The 23,013-nt window shown below is 41.7% G+C and overlaps 2 protein-coding genes and 4 non-coding genes across 13 annotated transcripts in view; 4 read left to right on the top strand and 2 right to left on the bottom strand.

Moving 5' to 3' along the window:
* LOC120800517 (ELKS/Rab6-interacting/CAST family member 1-like) overlaps positions 1 to 7,338 on the top strand; it is a 123,335-nt gene extending 115,997 nt beyond the window's left edge. For all 8 annotated transcript variants that reach the window (XM_040146679.1, XM_040146721.1, XM_040146729.1 and 5 more), the window contains one exon: positions 6,432 to 7,338. In XM_040146679.1, the coding sequence (XP_040002613.1) occupies positions 6,432 to 6,569 (138 nt within the window). In that variant the 3' untranslated portion in view covers positions 6,570 to 7,338. The remainder of the gene's footprint in view (positions 1 to 6,431) is intronic.
* A 5,032-nt stretch (positions 7,339 to 12,370) lies between these two features.
* On the top strand, positions 12,371 to 12,482 carry trnal-caa. Its single transcript has 2 exons — positions 12,371 to 12,408; positions 12,437 to 12,482. It is a non-coding gene; the product is annotated as a tRNA-Leu (tRNA).
* Positions 12,483 to 12,958: 476 nt separating this feature from the next.
* On the top strand, positions 12,959 to 13,071 carry trnal-caa. The gene is made up of 2 exons: positions 12,959 to 12,996; positions 13,026 to 13,071. It is a non-coding gene; the product is annotated as a tRNA-Leu (tRNA).
* An 857-nt stretch (positions 13,072 to 13,928) lies between these two features.
* wnt5b (wingless-type MMTV integration site family, member 5b) overlaps positions 13,929 to 23,013 on the top strand; it is a 79,069-nt gene continuing 69,984 nt past the window's right edge. The window contains exon 1 of the mRNA XM_040145902.1: positions 13,929 to 14,016. The gene's annotated coding sequence lies outside the window, so the exon portion shown is untranslated. The remainder of the gene's footprint in view (positions 14,017 to 23,013) is intronic.
* On the bottom strand, positions 21,993 to 22,065 carry trnak-cuu. Its single transcript has one exon. It is a non-coding gene; the product is annotated as a tRNA-Lys (tRNA).
* Positions 22,556 to 22,628, bottom strand: trnak-cuu. Its single transcript has one exon. It is a non-coding gene; the product is annotated as a tRNA-Lys (tRNA).

The raw sequence follows: 23,013 nt of genomic DNA on the forward strand, positions 1-23,013 counted from the left end.
AGGTGGGTGGGAATTTCTGGCACTGTGCTAAATTTGTTCACATAATATTGACAAGGTAGGGATTACTTTGTGTCAATTTGTAATAATGGATCTGAGTGAATAAAAATCACATGGGGAATTCCTCAAGGGTTCATTCTCAAGCCTCTTCTGTTCAGCCACATGCCCCCCCTTGCTCAGATTATGGAATAATATAACATCTCTTACCATAATTATGCAGATGACACACAACTCCAAATAACAGTGTCACCAAGTGACTGCAGTTCCTTACATTTGCTGAATAAGTGCTTTGAACAAATCAATGAGTGGATGTTTTGTGAAACTCAACCCAGAAAAAAAATAATTGTTTTTGGCCCCAAAGAAGAAAGAAAAGTCGGTGCTCACCTTGAATCCATGACACTAAAATCTACAAATCAAGCCAGAAATTTTAGTGCAGTTATGGACTCTGACCTAAATCTGAACAGCTACATAAAGACAATTACAAAATTAGCCTACTACCGTCATAAAAGCATAGAAATAATTAAAGGATTTCTTTCTACAGGTGATACCGAAAAACTTGTTGGTGCATTTGTTTTCAGCAGACTAGACTATTGTAATGTTATCGTCACACGTCTTAGTAAAATAAACGAGACAGCTACAGCTCATCCAGAACGCTGCTGCCAGAGACTGCACTTACATCAAGAAAGTGGAGCACATTACACCGGCCCTTAAATCACTGCACTGGCTTCCTGTGTGTCAAAGGATAGATTTTAAAATCCTACTACTTATCTATAAAGCACTAAACCATCCCAGGCCTAAATACATCTCTGATTTACTTGTACGTTACGAAGCATCCAGACCCCTCAGGTCATCTGGAACAGGTTTACCCCGTGTTCCCAGAGTCAAAACCAAACAAGGTGAAGCAGCTTTTAGTTTCTATGCTCCCCACTTGTGGAACAAGCTTCCTGAATACCTGAGGTCTACTAAAACTGTCAGCTCATTTAAATCAGGGCTTAAAACATTATTTTTGGCTGAGGCTTTCCAATATATAAAAGAGGTAACTTCTTTCTCATTTTTAACCATTTATCAGCTTGCTTTTGCTTTATCTCTGTTTTTATTGTCTTTTAAATTCTATTTTAGTGTCTTCTTAATGTCTTATTTTTAATGTATTTCTATACCTCTGTAAAGCACTTTGAATTGCCTTCTGTCTGAATGGTACACAAGGCAATTCAATGGTTCTATATAAATAAACCTGCCTTGCCATTTGTATAAGCTGTTTTTAGAAGCAACTCAGGCTCCCTTTTGTCACACCATTAGTTTGTATTTACTTTTTTTCCTGCATCTTTGCCATTTAAATAAGAAAACCAAGCCCTAAACATTCTCTTATACAAAGATTGAATTAGTTTGAACTAAATTGCTTCCCTCTTTTCAGATTGGCCTACTGGGAGGTTACACTACACAGAGTCAATGCTTTTTTTTTTTTTTTTTTTTTTTTTTGCCATTAGTGCTATAAGTCCAACCTTGTATTTTCCTGGAGGGACAATTTAAGATTTAACTCTTTTTTCTATACTTTATAAGTCTTGTTCTCTTTGAAGGTATTCCACTATGGTTACCACACTTACATTCACAAGCCCACCTCTTCCTGTAGCTTAACTTGCATTATTAGGTGCTAAAGTGAATGTTGGAGCCCTGAACTGACAGATTTAGGTTCCCGGACTATAATAAAATGCTGTGCGGGGAGTTGTACTCCTACCCTTCCTTAACAATTACTTCAATGACTCATGAGCAAGGCACAGGATGATGGAGAGCTCCCAGATTTGAGAATCTCTAATCCTCTGGCCTCTCCTATCTAACTGCTCCCAGAGGCCGAGCCTGTAAATATGAAAATGTTCCTATAGTCGATTTGGCTGATTAAATAAACCTGTTAGGATAAAATTACCAAGTGATGTTGAATTGCCCAGAGAACACACTACCCTTGTATTTTCCCTCAGCTGTTAGTGCTAAAGGAGTGTAGTATTTGTAGTCCTCTAGGAGCAGTTTTAGGTGCAAGTCTTGCAGCTCTATTCCCACTGCAACTCGTTAGCCGGCATCGTTAGCTGAGCTGTACTGGACTATGACAGAGCACACACAGAACACACACACACACACACACACACACACACACACACAATTGGTCACATGGAACAGGCGCTTTTTGGGGCTTGGTGCAGTACAAGCAGCCAACTTATAAAGCAGTCTACATACAGTGTTAGGCTTTTAGACCCTAATAGTTTAAATAGAGACAGGCAGAGAGACAGGGACTATAATAGCCTATAAAGCCTATTATATTTTATCCCTTTGCGCTTACTCATAATGGTGTTTCTATAGCACCGCTCTGGGCTGCTATTGAAGAGTCTTTTTAAATCTCCCGTGATTGTATCTTTAGTTCCTGCAACTTATGCTATTGCTGAGGAATATTTGCCCTCCAGACTTCTTCTGTGCCCTGGCCCGCACCCTCTCTTCCTCTCGATGCTTTTCTGTTGTATTTGTTTAAATTAGAGTCTGGCATTCAGTAATTTTTTAAAAACAGTCCTTTTTTTTCATGTCCATTTCTGTCTTCATACCCTGCATAGTTACCTGTTTATATAACCCTCATATTATACCCTGTTTAAACATTTCAAAATGTTGGGAAATTGGCCCTACGGTTATGAGAGGGATGTAGGAAAAAAATTTATTTGGCTACTATTCTTCAGAGTCCAGGACTTGAAGCATAGAATAAAATGTATACATTTACATTTACTGGTGGCAGTTATTATACCCAAAACTAAAAAGTCCCTCGGTCCGTGACCTAATTTTTCATTTAACTTCATTAATCATTTCATTAAGGTAAAAAAGACGTCTTTCCATTCGTATAATTCATGTGCACCATTGAAGCAATTCGTGATCCAAATTTTTGTAGTTGTTTTTGTCTCAGAATTTCTTGTTTCATTTTGTTTCTCCTAAAGCAGTCAGAGCAAGATGAAGTTAGCTGTTTCAAATGCACAGCTGTGAAGTCGACGGGGACAGTTTTCTGATAAAAACACACCTCTGACCCCAAAGTCATCTGTAATTGAAAAGCTGCATGTAGCCAAGTAACTTTGTAAGATGTGTGTCTGCAGCAGGCAGTTGACCTGCTCACGGATGGGCTAATGCACTCTGGTTGAATAATATATTTCTTCTCCCTCTTTCTCTACCTCTACCCATTTGTAGTTTGTTGCTCTCTCTCTGATAATCTCTCCATCACTATCATCCCCTCTGCTGAGTTATGGTTTCTTTAGAAAACATTAGCATTCCTCTGCAAAGAGGTTCAAGCCCTGCAATGTGTGTCAAGCGGTCAATGCACACACACACACACACACACACACCTTACCCTCATCCTCATTCTGAAGCCGATAGCCTGTGCATGCATGTACAGGCTTATGCACAAGTGCAAGGCTTCGACTGTATTCATTTGTGCGTGTGTGTGTGTGTGTGTGTGTCTGCTTGTGTGTGCGACTCGAGGCCCTCGATAAGGCAGATAATGATCCATCATGATAATGGAGCTTTAATGGCTGCAGTAAGAAATCATCTTCAACAAACCCTCACTTTCTCACTCTCTCTCTCCGTGTCTCTCTCACACACACAAACACACGTCTTACCCCTTACCTCTGTCTTTCTCCTCGCTTCCCACAAGCCCCTCCGTCACTCACGAAATTAGAACTTGAGCTTGCAACATACGCTTTCGCCTCATGCCGTGCAGTCACACACACCCGTCATGTCAAATACCCAAACCACTGTATCACACACACACATTCACAAAATCCTACACTCGTGCATCTCATATAAACACCCACAAACACACACTTACAGGAGTCAAGAATCTGGCAAAGCTATCTCTCTGCCCACTTAGATTATTTCATCTACATTTCTCTCTGACCTCACACTGTGATAACATGAGACGGGATCATGGGAGCTTATAACCACAATATCTAAACTTACACCTCATAACTGGAAACTGTATCGTGCAGCCTTGTGTATATTCAACTTCTTCAGGCCATAAATGGGCTTTGGATTAGATGTAGCAAGAGAGGATTTTTATTGCTCAATGACACAGGGACAATCAATTATGATTCTTTTCTAAGGAAAACTGGGTCTTATTTTTCTAGTTTTGGCCATCAATCATATCCCTAGGTTAACTGTAGTGATTTTTGGATGTTCTCTGTCTCTCTGAAAAAAAACTTTTAAGAAATTTTTGCACAACTACTTTGGGGTCCGGACACTTTCTGCACCATGAGCGTGTACATGTAGTTTTCAGGTGCAGTCACAACCAAATAATGGGTTTAGATCAGTGGTTCTCAACCTGGGGGTCGGGACCTTTTCTGACTCCTCTGTAATCTTTGCTTTGATGTGACGCAATGGGTAGTTTTACCGTTTGAAGATGAAAAAAATATTGAGTTGAGTTGAGTTGTGGATTATGGATTGTGGCGTGCTGGAACTTAATATCATCGCATTTTTTATATTCCGTGTGTGACCCTGTTTCAGGTGTATGGCAGCATTAGCACTGTGTTTGACCCATTTAATCTAGGTTTCTAAACAGCTTTTCAAGTGTCGTTCTGTGGAAGAGGTCAAGGCTTTGTGAGTCAGAGAGCAGAAGACAGCAGACACATATTAAACTATTTATCTCTTCTCAGTCATATTACAACCTTATCTTTACTGCTGTGTTTTTCTTTGGGATTGCAACTAAAATACACAGCCATTAAACTGAATTACCTGCAAACACACATAAACTGACATGTAGGAAATATGTCCGTATGCTTCACAATAAAAGAGGCCTTTCTCACCTGCACAACCAAGTCTGTGTGGATATTGGCCTGAATGTGTTTTGCCATTGTGAAAGGGGATAACAAATCAGTGGAAATGATACAAATCAAGGTGTAAAGAGCAACAGCTAGAGCTCCAACAGATGACACTGATAAAAGCAGGACTAGATGTTCAGAACTCTTCCCTGTGTGTGTGTGTGTGTGTGTGTGTGTGTGTGTGTGTGTGTGTGTGTGTGTGTGTGTGTGTGTGTGTGTGTGTGTGTGTGTGTGTGTGTGTGTGTGTGTGTGTGTGTGTGTGTGTGTTGTTTTGGGGAGGGGGGGTTCCGTTGTCTGGTGCTAATAGAGCACACAAACACACGCACACACAGGCACAGACACAGGGAAGGGTGGAGTGGCCGAGGCTCATTGCTTCCCTCACATGGCTTCGTACTCTCCTTCACCTCCTCATTCACTCTCCCATTCTCTCTTCATTTTGCCTCTCTCCCTCATCTTCACCCTCATTAGTCCTCTCTCAAAGCGACTCTTCTGCTCTGCTCTTTCTCTTACTCTTTACCTGTCTATCTTTCAGAAACAGTGTGGTTATGAGTTTTCGTCCTAAATGCAAATGATTGTTGAATATTTAAGGGGAAGTCAAGTTATTTAGTAATTCTGTAAAGTTGAAGGATTTTTGAGAGACAGAATAAAATGAGAATGATAAAAACTGATGCATGAGGTTGAGATGTTCTGACTTTTAAGCTAAAAAAAAAAAAAAACTCTGGATATTACACTTCCCACAATGCAAGTGGATAATGTATTTTGTTAGACCCTACCTAGCTGATAAACACGCGCATCTTTAAAACTCCACACGTTCAGTTTTTAGGGCACACTTTCTATTACAAATTAGTTATCTATTTTAATTACAAGTACTAAATGCAAATTTAAATTCAAAGTGCTCCATGGACACGACCATGGATTCAACACAAACAATATTGCTGAAGCAATGTAAGAATACTGACCATGATTCTGACATAAGCTTATAGTATAATAAGCACATTGTTAAAGGAGACATTTACATACTCTCCAATGTGTCACAACATGATATATAGATAATAAACAATATTTTTGTGTGATTTATTGGGGAGAGTTAATTCATCTATAACAGTATTATTACTTGCTGCAGTTTTACACTTGAATAAAGCCACTGTAGTATAAAATGCCACTGCGATTTGCTGGCTAAGAGATGAGAGCAGAGGGAAGAGGTTAAAACTTAACGAGGAAATAGTTTTGCCAATATCTGACTCAAGCCTCGCACACACACACACCGGCATAAATGTGGGCTTGTGTTACATGACTGTTTGAGCGGTGCTCTTATTGATACAGATGTATTGGTCATTAAGTCAGTTAGGTTTGACGTCTCAGCTCGGCCACAGCCAAAGAAAACAACATCAGCGCTCTCTCACAGAAATGTTCCACTCCGTACGGGCAGAAAGAAGTACATTGTGGCGTTTTCAGATTACAGTCTGATGTGCTTGTGCTTGTGTGTGTGTGTGTGTGCGGGTTTGGGTGTGGGTGTGGGTGTGGGTGTGTGTGCCCTTAAACATGCTCCTCGCCCCCATCATCCAATCTCCCCCTCTTTTTTTGTCACTATCTTTCTTCCAGTTGAAGGCGGAGCTAGAGCTGTGTGAGAGGGAGGGGGCGGAGCTCCAGGAGTACGCCAATCAGGTCCTGCAGCAGATCGCCGACCGCTGCCCTGACATTTTGGAACAAGTCGTCAGCGCCCTGGAGGACAGCTGCTGACACTCACACACAAGCAAACAAACACACGTTCATAAATAAGCGTACATGAACACATTCATTAGCACACAAAGAAAGAAAAAAAGCATGCAAACATGCACCGAACATTTAACACACACCCACACACACACACACACACACACACACACACACACACACACACACACACACACAGGACAATCAGAAGTCTCCAGCAAACCCCCGTAATCCCCTGATACACAAGTAAAACCACAGTGTTGGACATGAAGATGAAGACTTTCTCTTCCACACTTCCTCTCTTACCTGCTCTTCACTCATCTCATTTTCACACGTGGAAAAGGGGATCTACAAAAAAAATCCCGTTATCACTGAAAAATATTCCTCCACTGTGTCTGAGGGAAGTTTTGTTCAGTTTTCCGTTCAAAGTGCTTTGTTGGTATGCCTGTTAATTGGAAATAGTTGATGTTTGTGACACATTAAACGTGTGCTAACAGAACGAGCCTTCACTGCACTTGTAATCTGTGACACTTCACAGTGGCCATTTTGTGTCCTTCCAGGCAATCCGCAGTTGGAATTGTAATCGTGACTTGATGTATTTTATGGAGAGAAAAAAAAAAATTCAAACATTATAAAAAAGGGTGAAAGTGAGTTGAGCTTGCCAGGTTGTTTCTGATGCCAGACTTACACACTGTTACCACATTGTTATCTGATTGGTTCAGATACAAACGTTTGTTTATTTCAGCTGCCTTTGGTTCTTTACATCATTTGCTGCTATCTTTTTAACTTTTAGTTTCCTTGCTTTTCTCATTTCTTGTAATTTTTTTTTTATTTTTTTTTTTTTATTTTTTTTGTCAGGTATGTGATGAAATGTACCAGCTTGCAGTTTTCTTTCAGCTGTAATCTCTAGATAGTTGTGTAAATTGTAAAGAGAGAAATTTAATTAATTTTAAAAAGAAACGCAGCTTTCATCGGGGGAACACGACACTTTCATCTGTTGTTTCCCTTTCTGATGAAAGGCACAAACTACAATAAATCTCGCAATACTCCCTTTATTATAACCCACTAGTGTAGATGGTTTGTATTTTCTGTTTAACCTAAGAAAACAGTGTGTTCCGTTCAGTTATGGTGCCCATGCTGAAATTACGTTGAGTTCAGATAATCCCTCGCTTACCCTTTTGTGACAATCCCTTCAGAGTTAATATGAGGAGAAGTCTGAACTTACTCATTTCCCCTTATTGAAACCTTTTGTTTTTGTTTTTCTTTCGTAGGAGGGAGGGAATATAAAGTAATTGTTATATATTTTTTTGCTTTTGGTAATATATATAAAACACTAATCTTGTTTAATTGAAAATATTGTCATCTATTGGTCTGTATGTTACATAATGTGTCAAAATCTTGTTTTTGTTTTTCTTTTTTGGGGGGGGGGTTGCAAGAAACCACAGATTTGTTCCATAGACAGGAGACTGTTATTGAGAACGTACTGTTGCACCTACTCAAGGCTCTGTGTCCACTGGGGACGTTTTCATCAGAATCAATTTCTTGTTCGTGCTGGAAATGACACTCTAATGCATGCTCCCCACAGCGCTGACAGCCTTAGCATGATTTAAACGCTTGCAGCACTGAGCACTAGAGGTTCTAATTGTTTCAAATTCAGGCAAAAGCTCCTCTAACTGAGGTTTTTATAGTCTCGTACTGTATTGAGTGCTGAAGATATGACAGGTGTTGGCCACATGCAACTATTTAGCGCTGCTCCCTAAAAAAAGAAATGAAATATCTGGTGGACACAGAACCCAAAGACAGGGGTTTACACTGCATACTTAAATCTGATTTTACACCAAACTCTGATCTTAAGGCTTTCACAACAGGCAAAAGGATGTTTTCCGGCACCTCAGCAGTGTCTTAAAACATGTCGAAGCAACATGGGTGTAAATGAGGAGTTTCGTTTCAAAACTGTTTTGGGAGGACAAATCTCGGCCTGATGTCAGGTGCAGTATCCTCAAATGTTACTGGTTTGAAATTGCTCATGCAGAGTTTGTGTAACATTTGACAGATGGTGGCCATTTTATTTTGGAATGAAACTCTGTCAGATGTGAGCTTGTGTTGTAAATCCAGTCCTTTGTTGCGTGTTTTATACTTGTGATGTTTTGTCTTTAGGAATGGTGATGACGGGGACTTACCGTGATTTTGTTGTGGATTGAAAACCAGAATGAGAGAATGGAATAAAATATGGATTTATCATTATTTTGTTGTGGATGGATTGTCTGGGTCTTTTTGTCTGTCAATTCATTTTCCTCCTTCAGTGATAGTTTCTATCAGATATGCAACAGGTAAGAGCTGGGGCAGTGGTTCCCAACCCTTCAGACTTGGGACCCCTTAAAATGACGCCACGTCTGACCCCTCCTCATGGGGGTGTACAGCCTCTGTGTGGATGTGAGTTATGAGCAGATTAACCGGTGATTTGTCATTCTCTTATTGTTTTATTAGAGGGATTTTTACAGGCAGGAAGAGGTGAAAGTATCCAGTACTTCACAAGAAAGAAATTAAGGAAAGACAAAAAAATAAACAATTTTGTGTAGCAGACATACGATTTTTCATTCCTTTAATCTTCTGGGAAACTGTTCAGTTTATCTTCACTCACAAATGCCTTCACATACCGGTAAGTGTGTGAGAGAGGCCAAAACTCTCTTTTCATTTGTTTCCTTCTCTTACTATTTCTGACCTCTCCTTCCCTCCCTTTCCTTTTACCTCCTTCATTCTCTCTATCTTCTTCTTTCACATGCAGCCTAAACTCTGTCTCTTATCTTGTCACCAGTGGTTTATTTTTCCATCCGCCCACAATAACGACATTATTCCGTACCCCAGTCTTCCCTATCTCCACCGGCGTCCTTTCTCAAAGGCATCACCCTGTTGCAGTTCTTTACCACACAGACTCCAGCAACACTGTTATTATTGCTTTCGATGTCCAACAGCTCATCCAAAAATGCATTGTTTCCAACGGCAAAGTTACTTAAAACTCACATTTTTACTGTAAAACCCACTGCTTCTAGTGCTTACTGTTACGTCCTGTCCCTCGTTGTGCTTGTATGGGGTTTTTTTCCTTGTCAAGATTCTTTTCTTACTTAGCTCATTTTTCAAAGAAAAAGTCTTTGAGTATCTTGAAAAGTCAGGGTTCCTGCGACAGAAAGTTCAAAGTTGAAACCAGATTAATAACTTTAACTGGTTTAAGATGCACCACCAACGAATAAATGAAACATTTCAGGATGGAAAGTGGGTGAACGTGTGTGTGTGTGTGTGTGTGTGTGTGTGTGTGTGCGTGTGAGAGAGAGGGCGAATGCTGCTGATTGCAGCAGGTTAACTACAAAGGAAAGAGACTGTAGAAAGGGCCTGAAACACAAATATTTCCTTAATTGTCTTGCATTTTGCATATGGCAGCAGCTCGGTGTAATGAGTTGTTACACTCATTCGACTAGAAAATCCGGGTTAACAGACCCACCCAGCTCGCTTGACCTTGAACCTTGACCCTCACCAGATCTTTGACCCCCTCTGTGAAGACTTTCCAAGCAGGGATCAAAACATCATGAGGTGTTTTTCACATAGTAAAACATATCGAGCACTCTGAGAACCAACTCCTGACAGTCTGTAAATGTAGCATATGTGCTGGAGTTTACCTTCACATATGGCAACGCTTTATACGCCTGTGAGCACCTGGGAGTGTGCGGAGTGTGTCGGTTCTGCTTTCTCCATCTACTGTCCTAATAAAAGCCAGTGGAGGGAGACAGGAGGGATGGACAGAGCGGGAAAGAGGAGGAGGAAGAGAAACGCTTGTATGGCTCCCTGATTTATGTGACGGTGAAAGAGAGAGAGGGAGGAAGAGAGAGTTAGGAAAGAGTGGAGACACAACCCCACCGAGCAGCAGGCATCGTCTCATCTTCTTGTCTCTGCAGTGACTCAGAGAGCTCAGACTTTCTTTCAGCTGCTTGTCGCACAGTTTCAGAACGAGAAGTATGCATATAACTACATATTTAAACACCAAAAGTATGTAGCAGAGAAACCCATATGTTGAATATATTTTAAACACTATATTCTATTAGGCTTTAGACAGTTAGAGAGCTTAAAAATGGCCTATCAGTGTGACATTACGCATATGGAAAACAAATGAGAAAGTAGAAGAACTAACGGCTTGAAAATAACCTTCAAACCTGAATCACTCACTTCATCTGCATCATTTTATCTTATTGAGTGAAGGATCTCACCGAAGCTGGATTCACTTGCAGGTTTAAAATCCAGTGTTAAGATGTGACCCAGTTCCATGCTACATACCAATATAAAGCACGTTTTGAGTATGTAGTGGGTTTATACAGCATAAAGGAAACTGGGGAGCTGCTCACAGCTGGACAAGGGTCATACAATGTAGCGTCTTTGGAAAAACATCTCAGTGTTTGGTTTTTCCAGAGCTGAAAGTGTTTGATTCATCGATCAGGCCATGGGCAGAAATATCAGCCTGCGACAATTTTGACAATCAGTGTAATCGGTTTTGTCCTGTGTCAGGCAAAGATGCCAAACATTAGCTGGTTCCAGCTTCTGAAGTGTTTCACTTGAGGAGTTTGGGGGTTTTGGACTGCTGGTTAGAAAAAACAAGCAACTTGAAGATGTCACTTTGGGCTCTGAGAAATTATGAAAGGCATTTTAGTCTTGGTAATAGGAGTACATTGATTTCTTCTATTCTAACTGCAAAAAACATTATCGAATGAAAATCATTATGACACACATTTGGTGTGCAGTGACACAGCACTTGTGGGTTTTTGTTTTTTTTTCACCAGATGGGTGGCAACCGCCACCCATCTGGTGAAAAAAAACCAGATGAGCCAACTCCACGGCTCAAACTTACTGCACTCCGGCAACTTTTCTGGGAGTAACAATCTAAGTTAAGATTTTGTATGTTTCTGTCTCCCGCACGCACACACACAAGAAGAAACACACACCACACCTTTCTTTGCACAGACTGAGTGTTGATAAGATCCCACTGACACCGGTTCACGACACAAAAAGCAAAGATGTCCTTGAGATAACACGTATTTGTGAGCACGTGTGTAGTCAAATGGGTCTTTACATGCAGCTTAGCCTGTCTTTCCATATATACAGTATATATAGCGGAGGACTGGGACACATGAGGAGCTGGGAGGAGAAATAAAAATTGAGTGACTGCAGAGGAAGTGGGGAGGGCTTGCGCTGGCTTCGGGACGATGTGGTTTCAATCATCACACATCACATCACACATGAGTGAGAAGAAAAAGAAGGAGCGGGTGATGGAGAGAAAGAGAAAACAGAGAGGGGAGGAGAGGGAGGGCTGAGACCAAAACAAACAGCGGCTCAACTTAAAACACACATTCAGGGTATATTACATGTTTTCAAGGTAAATAATTAATGATCTCCATTGTGGTTTGGAGGCATTTCTAGTTGCTTTACTCTTTGCATACAGATTTGGCATTATTTTTCTCGATTAAATTGTTTGTAAAGTAAATAAATTACTGGACTGTTGGTGGGGATGAATGGGGGATAGAAAGGAGGGGGAAGGGTAGAGGGCGAAAACCAGCATGGAAAGGGGCAGGAGGCAGGGAGCAGCAGGAAAAACTTCTGAGAAGAAGTAAAAACAATGTGAGAGGAGTAGATCCCCTAAAATAAGCTGTTAGCCACCGGCAGTCCAAACATCCACCGACACTGATGACATTTTCCTCCTCTTCCTCTCCTCCTCCGTCTGTGAGCGCGTTCAGAGAAAACCTCTCCCATGATGGCATAGTGACTTTGGTGGACCCCATCAACCAGCTGTCAGGATGGCCGAGTGGTCTAAGGCGCCAGACTCAAGGTGTGTACTCCTTCCTGAGCAAAGGGACTTCTGGTCTCCGAATGGAGGCGTGGGTTCAAATCCCACTCCTGACAAAGACCTTTTTTTTTTTCTGGGTAAAAAGCATTTTCCCTTTCAACACATACATTCGATAACACATACAGACACTGAGACTAAATCATGACAAACACAGGGTGGGGGACTTGCTTTATCCACTGCACAAGTAACTCCGGTGACTGTACAACACTGGGTCAACTGCACAGGGGAGATGTATTAACCACATTGACTGTGCCAGTAATAGAAGGAGCCTGGCATCCTCTTGTGCGAGTTTTGGGGGCAAGATGAAGCAGTTAAGTTGGTAACACAAGTCAGTACCTTCATTTTCAGAGGCATCTGACCTGCCATCTCTGTTGCAAATTCTTTTAATGTGGCAGAGGGGATTAATCTAATGCGTATTACGCACAAGTCGGGCGTAAAATGGAACCTTCAATGCGTGTAGGGACTCCCAGCTTTTTTACAGGGCCAGAATGACCTTAGACATTCTTTTTTTTGTGTGTGTGCCTACGCAGGTGTCAGGATGGCCGAGCGGTCTAAGGCGCCAGACTCAAGGTTCGACTCCTTCCTGAGCTACAGGGGAATTCTGGTCTCCGAATGGAGGCGTGGGTTCAAATCCCACTCCTGACAGAGGTTTTTTTTAAGGTTCTCCCGGTGATGGTAGAGTAACACACCTTTCTTTCCTTCTATTTCTGTCTAAAACAACCCCCTCCCCCCTTTCTCTGCACCGGTGGGCAGGCGGGCAGTTTCCACATCACCGCAGAGGACAGTCGCGCAGACACAGAGAGCACCTCTGGGCTCTCTCGTCTCACTCCCCCTTTTTCTCTCTCCCCGTTTCGAACTTCTCGCTGGTGTGTCTCCCGACGGGGGTAAACTTCGGAGAGCCCCGGACAAGCGCCCTCCCGCCCCCTCCGCCCCTCCTCCTCCTCCTCTTCTCCCCCCTGCGTGCTCGATTAGTTGGACGGCGTTGGAAACTTGTGATGGCCGGGAGGAAATCTCACTTTCTCCCTGACACCTGTTGCCGAGGACACGGCGCACACAGCCGCACGCCGCGAGGAGCGTGTGCCCCTGGGGTCTGACTTCGCTTCGGCATCTCCGCGTGACACGTCGGGTGTTTTGTGGGCACTGACAGGTCCGCGGGACGCCGGGGGGGGGGGCTGCGTTGAACATCTGTACGTGCCCGCGAGTCCACTTTTTGCGACGCAGGCGAGGACTTCGGTTTGGCATTTTCCCCGGGAAGGTGACCGAGCGGTGAAAGTCAGGACACTGTGTTCGCAAAACAAACAAACATACAAGAAAAAAAAAAAAAGAAAGTGACACTCGGAAGAATTCGTATCTGTATCAGAGAGGGAGATCTCCGCCACTGCTGCTGCTGCTGGCTGCCGTGGGATCAGTCTGACCGAAGGCTTTTTCCCACCCCCCCACCCCTTCGATTAAAAGACACCGATCTGTTTGTAGTCTCCCAGCCGGACAGAGAGTCGCACTTTTTCGGACGCGAGCGCTTCGGGCGGTGCGGGAGGAAAAAGTTTTTCTTGGAGAGCTGAGCAACAACTGGATTCGAGCAGAGCAGGCCAGGTAACCAAAAAAAAATAAAAAAAAAATCAATAACTTTATGACGATTTTTTGAAAGTAAAGTTTTCAAAGTTGTTTCAACAAAGTACAAGAAGGTCATAACATCTTAAACACACACTCTACATACGCATATGTTGTCCATGTGTCTATGAAATGCTACAGAAATGTTACTTATATCTGAAACGGGGATATACAGATTTGACCTACCGCCTATCCATAGTTGTCACGAATTAGTCCGATTTATTTGATATCATTATGTGTGTCTGTCTTTCTATCCCCTGCAAAAAACACCCGCATTTGAATTTGAACGCTGTTGTGATAGTTCGGATAAAACTTCGGTTTTGCGCGCTCTGAACAGGATATGCTGATCTGAAGTCAGTGTGTGGAAAAAGCTGGCTCAGACGCGGTCCGCTTGGTTTTGGACTTGGCCGCATTGAACTTGTAGTCGTCTTTGTCTCGACAGTGTTTCCGTTGTCACAGTCTACTTACAGAATGTTCTTATTTTATGACTTTTGGCTTTGACTTTGCATATGACAGTGGTGAAACGCAGTGTGTGAGTGTGTGTGTGTGTGAGTGTGTGTGTGTGTGAGTGTGAGTGAGTGAGAGAGAGAGAGAGAGAGATCTGCCAACCCCATCGGCCCAAATGAAGGCAGCCCTCTCGCTCTGCGGTGGAGACCAGGACTATTTTGGTCGAAATGTTGCACAAATGTTTCTCTCAGCACAGAGAACTTGCTCTGCCTTCATCTGGGCCAGAGGCTGTGTGGCATCTAACTGCACACTGACACAAGTCACGCTGTAACTTTGGGAGGACTGTGGAGCGAGTCCTCTTTAAGTTTGACAGGTATGATAAACCCAAAAAAAGCTATCTTGGTGCCGGTAGAAGAAGAGCTCGACATTTTGCGTAAGAGGCTGGTATACATCAGATTGCAGGCCCGCTACATGCTGGTGTAGTCCCGTGTTAGCATTCTGTTCCATGTGACTAGTGAATCTGCGTGTTCACTGCGGGTCAGAGGTCAGCTGTGCAATCAAACATACATACACATAGATCTCCTGCATGGATAATGCATGGAAGTCCTAAACTATAGAGCAGTGTGAACATGGTTTCGTTTTTTTTTACGCTAAAGTGGTGTAGGTCTGTACGGACGTGACATGAAATGCATGATCTAATAACTGCAGGGTTGTGTTTTTAAAGTATTTTGATAGTTTTTTTTTCCATAACTACAAATTCTTATAAATCGGCCAGATGCGGTGGAATATTTTCAACATGCCATCATGAAAATGTATTAATATTAGTAATGTACAAGACAAAATACCTATGACGTTATACTTGAAACAGTATGCATGTATATAATGTATTTATTTGATTATGGGTTGGTGATTGCATATCGGAGTTTGCTTTTGTGTGTCTTCTGCAAAGGGACATTCACAGATGAGTTACTAGTTAGATACTTGGATTTTATGGAGACTTTTGACCCCAGGTCTAAGACTCTCTCACACACAAACACTCTTAAGATCCCATTAAGTTTCCCCGTGTGGCTGAGCAAAACTTTTAGTCTAAGTTTGAGTGCACGGAACTATTTCTAGATCTGGGACCATTTGGCCCAAATTCAGGGAGAACTTGAAAATCCCCTCGGTGTCATCATAAGATCTTGACATGTCTGTTTCAAGAGAGTCAAAAAACACATGAAATCACAGAGAAAAATCACAGTTACGCCTAATTTCCGCAGGAAAAGTAACACATATATGTATGTTTTTAAAAAGTAAATGGAAAATGCAAGAAAACGCATGGCTCCACAAAAAAGGAACATTTTATCAGTTGATATTCATTATCGAGACACATTTATTTCACCTGAAGACAAACACGGCTTCATGTTTTTTTTTGAATCATCAGGCCTGACATAGCAGAGATAAGTGAGTCTCTCCGTCCGTCAGCACATGTGACAGCAGATCAGATTCATTTTCAACATGCGATGTGATGTGATGTGATGTGATGTGATGTGATGGCTGCCGAGGTTTGTCTCTGGCGGTGACGTCTCCGGTTCGCTTTGCACTTTTCAAGGTTTTCAAGTCTAAAATCCACATGAGCTGTGGCCCGGACTGACAGCCGCGCTGATAAACCCTGCAAGAGGAGAGGAAGTGTGTTAGTGTTAGTGTGTGTGTGTGTGTGTGTGTGTGTGTGTGTGTGTGTGTGTGTGTGTGTGTGTGTGTGTGTATATGAAATAGAGAGAGTAGATAGCAATGTTAGATATGTAGATAGAGGTGGTGAAAAGTGTTGCTGTCAACAAGTTAGCCATTAGAGAGAGATAATCTCTCTTCCTCCTCCCTCCCTGTCTACCAAGTCAACTTCTGTTCTTTCTCTTCCCTCCTTCTCGCTGTTTCATTCACAACGTGATTCTTCCCTCTGAGCCATTATAGCTTTCCTCTTTCTTTTCTGCCTCTTGTTCACTTTTCAGTCTTTTCTCATAAGTTCCCGTCAACCGCTGCGTTGTTTTAGATTTGACATTCAGTTTTTGTTGGTGCTGTATGCAGCTCTCATTTCATCCATGTTGCATGAACGCCGTGCGACTCAAGACATTTTCGCAGTTTAACTTCAGCTGAAAGATTAAATGGTTTGGGGCTTGTAACCTGCTTTCAAAACCCATTAGGGAAACTCAAGAATGCCTTTAGCTCATGGCTGCCTCGCTTAGTGTTTGAAAAGTTGGACATAGATGAAGAAATACCCATAAAATAATTATTTGCTTCTAACGAAGAAGTAGCTTTATGTATCCAGGACCATCAAAGCAACATTTTTTTGCATTGTTCATTTTTTCCTTTGTGTCTGCCTGTCTGCCCTCGAGCTGGTGAGAAAGGCCTTTTCTTTAGCCAAACACTGAAGCGCTGCTTGAGTGTCTCATCCATCGGGACTCGGTAATTAGGGAAGGGGAGTAAGTGTGCATGTGTGTGTGTGTGTCCCCACTAGACATTTGAGAAGATGGGATGTCTGCAAGCATGAATGGATCCTCAAGGTCATTCATGAGTGTATTGTAAAGTCCGTGTATGTGTGCCCCATATGTTCAGACCCTGGATTTGGAAATAAGGAATATTTCCTAATTTAACATCACCCTAGAAGCGGCCGCACAAATTAAAGGATTTTGACAAATTCTTCATCGGCATGAAAACAGGTTGAGATGGGACATTAAGTGAACGTGTGTTTCTGTGTGTAAACGCATGTGTTCACGCTGGATGTGTTACATGTGTGTGTAAAGTGTGTATTTTAGCCCACTGGGAGCACTAATGACTAACTTGGATCCTCTGAAGTGGACGGCCTCTCTAGCTCTCCAGTTGAAGAGCCAGTATTTTAAACACTCCTCTGTGATTGGTTGAGTTGAATCCTGGGAATTCCTCCCCAGGACAGTGTATAACAGCAGCCCCCTCCACTGGTGCGTGTGTGTGTGTGTTTGTGTGTGTTTGTGTGTGTGTGTGTGTGTGTGTCTGTCTGTGCACGCGCGCGTGCGTGTCTGAGCGTGTGCGTGTGAGTGAGTGAGAGAGAGCCTTTGTTTGGATCCATTTAGTCAGTCTGGTCTGTATGATGGTGCTGACTCTGCAAAGAGAGATCCGTGTAAACTGTTAAGTTAAGGTGTAGGAGCAGGTTTGATTTAACAGCTCTGGCGTTTTTCTGGATTGCACTTTATAGATTTAGAGACAGTTGTTGTTGTACATGGAGAGAAAACGATTAGTTGATCAATTGATAGGGAAAAATTATTATGCAACTATTTTGCGAATCAATTCATTTTTAAATCCATTTTTAAGCAGGTCAGACAAAAACAGGCATCAGAAGATGCCACCATGGGTTTTGTGAGCTTTCGATGGGTATTTGTGCCAATTTTGATTTTTATCAAGAAAATGATCAGCAAATGAATCCTTCGTAAAAATTAGTTGCAACAGGGCCTAATTTGCTATTTCTTCCAATTATTTTCATGTTGCAGAAAAAAGATAGAGGTGGAGACCAGTATGAGTTTCAGTACATTGAATGTTGGTTGTTGTGTTTGATGTCTTGTATTTATCTATTGTAAACCTACCCGTTGACTGCTGAGTAAATGTAGTACTGCATAATGTGGTGTTGACAAGTTTCTGATGCTAAGGATATTTCTTTTTTTCTTTTTTTTTCAACTTGACATCAAATATTAACAGGAAATAGATGGATAAATACTGTACCTCCTAATATTCACTAAGATGTTCCAGCCACTTGAAAACATACTGTAATACAGGTTGACGAGGCACCAGTCTGCACTTAAGCTGCTCTGTGTGTGTGTGTGTGTGTGTGTGTGTGTGTGTGCGTGTGTGCGTGTGCGTGTGCATGTGTGCGTGTGTGTGTGTGCATGTGTTGACAATGCAGTGTGGCCATGCAGTAGTCATTACGGTCAAGTGCTGTGTGTGTTTATGCATTTCTGCATATAAGTGTGCACTCAAAATGTGACCCTGTGGTATTCGTTATGGTGTTTGTGCTTCGCAGTGATGTCATTGGGGCAGCAGGGTGGGGTGACATGGGGTTAGAGTTTGGCAGAGGTCCTGACTCCGGCAGTCCTCAAAATGGGTCTGACCAGTAAGTATGTGACTGTCCCTGCTTGACTGTGTGTTTGTGCATGTGTGTCAGCATGTCAGCCTGTGTGTGTGTCTGTGTGCGTCCATGGTCAGTGGTAGCGGTCTGTGTGCAACTCTACGCCAGCAGTGTCCTACACTAATAGTAAAAGTTGTTTATCTGACATTTTATAGAGCCTGAAACCGTTTTATAAATCCGACAGGCTGGTACAAGGGGAACGTCACAGAACAAAAGGGCCACAAGACACACAGCAGACCAGAGGAGCTGCCATTACTGAACATTGTTGTGTTAACGGCTAAAGGAAAGACAGGAATCCCTTTTCTGACCACTGACTTCATTTACATGAAATCCAGTATTCCAAAGCAATAATAACAATATAGTTTTCCAGTTTTAATAGAATTTTAAGAGCATTTTACAAATGTGTAAACATGAACTAAACTATGACTGTTTACATTCTACTGTAGGGCAAAGTTGGGTCCTCAGATTGACTATATGCTGTAGAACTGATGCTATATTTCAAATTATTTCTTTTTTCATTTAGTATATTTTCCGTATTATTATCTGACTGTGCTTTTGCCCATAAAAGTGACAAAGGGAGTTCTTTAAGGACTGGTTTTCTCTCTAACACCACACAAAGTTTAACTGAGGTACAGGTAGCTAAAACTACTAGTTTAATCCAACAGCCCTGTGTTAAACCCTTCCTCCATGAAGGTTATACTGTTCTGTTTTTGTTGATTTAACTTTTCATCATTTTGAAGGCTGCAGTTTGTGGTGTATTGAGTTGCATTGTGTAATAAGGAAAGGTGTCTCTAATATTTTGTCCAACCCCTTTATATCAGAGGGTAGGTAGGTGTACCTAATAAACTGGCAGCTGAGCGCACATTTTATGGGAAATATGAGCCTTTCGGACATATAAAGGTCTTGTCCTGTGTTTACAGATGATGATTGTTTATTTCCTTTGGCTGTATAGTGACAGTGGTTTGTTCCTATATAGGGAACAATAAAAGAGACGGTATTTAACATTTTTTAACAGTTGGCTGCTTTCTTTTGAATGTAAATTTGCTTTAGTTATTTGCCTCCAAATGTTTTAAATATTCTTTGAATGTAAAATGATCAGATATCAGTGGATATCAGTGGATCAAGCGACCTTTCATGGATTTCAGCCCCATGGTTGAAACTATGAAAGGTTTGCATTACAGTGTTTTTCCAAACCACCACAAAGGTAGAAGCATTAAATGAAGGTAGATGTTCAGTACTGGGGGGAAACTATGACATAACATAATATGCAGAGCATGTATTCAGTCTTTTTCTTCTGCTCTGTATTTTAAGGGGATATGAATGGAATGGGAATTAAACCTCAAAATTGTTACTGGTGGCATCTCCTCTCCTTCCCCTTCTTCCTTCTCCATTGTTTCTTTCATCTCTCTTGCTTCTTTTCTCCTCTCGCGTACCCTTTTTTTCTCCCCTTTCCTCTCCTCCCTTTGTTCTCCTCCTGTCAGTAGCCCTGATCCGGCACTGATAAAACCATCGACAGCACACCTGCACTGTGTTGAAAAGTTGTCACACATACATCCTTAGTAAAGGCTGTAGATGAGACTGCAGACCCAAAGAGATGGAGACAAAAATCTTATTTAGCACATGCTCACTACAATAAGCCTATTCTCCTTAGCTTTTAACTTTGTTTCTCTCTCTCCTACTTTCTGTTTCCATCACTCTTCCTGTCTCTCTGTCTCTCTTTACCTCATATTTACTTTATAGATCTCTACACTGCACTTTGCATTAATTGCACAAATGTAACTTGTATATATTAATCAAATCTGACTGATTCAGTTAATAAATAAGTGTTTATCTTGAGTTTTTGTTGCTGTTTTCAATTAATCCAATATCTGCATTAAAAGGGAATGTAATTCAATATTATTAAATATGTTCTCAATCACTGTATACCAGATCATTTTTTTCCATTCCATGTTCCTGTTCTTTCTTGAACAGATATAAGACTGACTGAACTATAAAACTTTGTTGATTTCAGATGAAAGAATTCTTCATCAGTGGCCTGTTAACCTGATTTCAGTCTTGGAGACTGAATATTTTTTTTATTGTTGTGACTGCTACTCCTATGCCCACCCCCCCCTCTTAAACAACTTCAGTGCCCAACGAAGGGCTCGAATCCATGACTCTGAGAGTAAGAGTCTCATGCTCTACCGATTGAGCTAGCCGGGCTCATCCATTTTGAATGAATACACTCACAAAAACAAGGTCATGGTATTAACTGCACACGCATACACTCAGCCAGACTTTCTTGATAATTTATATGTTACAAGGACAGCATGACACAGACTGACTGGAACTAGACTGCATATTCCTCACATCTGCATCCTCAGTGTAATAGTGATGAATATTTAAGCCGAGCTAGACTAGTAATGCCTGACCCCCACGCTATGTTTGTGTTGTGTCGGAGCAGGAGAAACGTTTCCCTGAATTTAAAACTGAATTTCTTAATTCAATCATAATTGTCAAATACTACTGATTGAGTTGTCAAATTTTTTAAGTTATCAGGTTTTTTTTGGTTTTTTTTTGTTTAAGTAAATTGTGATTGATTTATCATAGTTTTTGTTGATAAAGTGTCAAGGAAAATTTTTGTTTCGTCATCGCTTTTTTTCATCGTGGAAAAATCAAATGTTGCTCCAGGAATATTTTTTGTCATAGTCAATGCTGCTGTTTCTCTTTGAAAACAGCAACAAAGACTGGAAGAGAGCAAAATGCTATAGTCATACATCCATATTTTGATATTTTTCCCTCTATTCTTTCAAATCGTGACCCCTCTCCACCTGCCAAAGCTGAACTGCGATCCTAAATCTGACATTAGGGGACTCATACTCTACCAGCTGAGCTAACCAGGCTGTGTGACATGTCATCTGCATCATGTGAGCATCCAGCTAATTTTGTGTGACGCCCTTAGAACTGTGTATGAAATGTCACACTTTTTTGATCTCCTCGGTGGGATCTTCTCATCAGCAGCAAAGACAGACACTTCTGTATAGTTGCTCAAAGAAACCTCAGCAACTTGAATTTTAACTTTCTTAAATTGATGTTTACCCTTCCGTGAATCGCCCTTCCAAATACACCAGTGCCTAGTGTGGGGCTTTTATCACAACCCTATGATCTGGAGTTTCACACTCCACTGACTGATTTGCCACCATGGCATGTTTGGGAAAAGGCCCAATCTGTGGCGTCCTTAAATGGATCATTTTTATCAGAGGTCAAATCAGTTCGAGACACTCCACTAGTTGTCTTTAGAGTTCATGTCCTCAGATGTATTTTCCTGTCAGAGGTCAAGGTTAAGGTCAGCTGCAGGTACGCTTGAATCTTAGTTAAAAAAAACAAAAAACAAAAGAGCAAGCGCCCAACGTGGGGCTCGAACCCACGACCCTGAGATTAAGAGTCTCATGCTCTACCGACTGAGCTAGCCGGGCCATGTCTTTGGAGTGCCAGGCAATTGTAAGTCAACAAAAGTGGTGAATGAAGGACTTTTGAATTACTTGTGGATTTTCTGTGAAGATTCTCAGTCACCCAGTTCCTGATTATCAAAGAAAAGTTGAATCAAGGGTAGCAGATACTACAAGACAAGGACAGCAAGGACATTTACAGACTACAGAAACCAACTATGACTCAACAGGAGATCTTTGGTTATTTGTCACACATCTAGGTCATGCTTTGGGAGTGGCCCAATCTGTTGACCTATTTACTCTAGGTTCAATTATGTCATCAAGACAAACTTCTGGACTAGCTGCAAAAACTGCAGGTAATGGTCAGCACTTGTTGAGAGTTGATTTTTTTTGTGTTAGGGCCCTTCAGAATCCATGTTCTCAGGAGTAGCTCTTATCATAAGTTAACTTAGCTGCAGACCCTTCTGAAATGTAGGTCAAGGACTCCACCGAACTGATTTCCATCCTCCTAAAAGCACGCCCAACGTGGGGCTCGAACCCACGACCCTGAGATTAAGAGTCTCATGCTCTACCGACTGAGCTAGCCGGGCCATGTCTTTAGAGTTCCAGGCAATTGTCACTGAAATAAAGTGGTGAATGAAGGACCTTTGAATTACTTGTGGATTTTCTGTGAAGATTCTCAGTCACCCAGTTCCTGATTATCAAACAAGGGTTGAATCAAGGGTAGCAGATACTACAAGACAAGGACAGCAAGGACATTTACAGACTATTTACTCTAGGTTCAATTATGTCATCAAGACAAACTGCTGGACTAGCTGCAACAACTGCAGGTAATGGTTAGCACTTGTTGAGAGTTGATTTTTGTGATGGGACCATTCAGAATCTATGTTCTCAGAAGTAACTCTTATCAGAAGTCAACTTTACCTGCAGACCCTTCTGAAATGTAGGTCAGGGACCCCAGCAAATCTATTTCCA

Source organism: Xiphias gladius, chromosome 2, assembly GCF_016859285.1.
Source record: "Xiphias gladius isolate SHS-SW01 ecotype Sanya breed wild chromosome 2, ASM1685928v1, whole genome shotgun sequence".
Lineage (NCBI taxonomy): Eukaryota > Metazoa > Chordata > Actinopteri > Istiophoriformes > Xiphiidae > Xiphias > Xiphias gladius.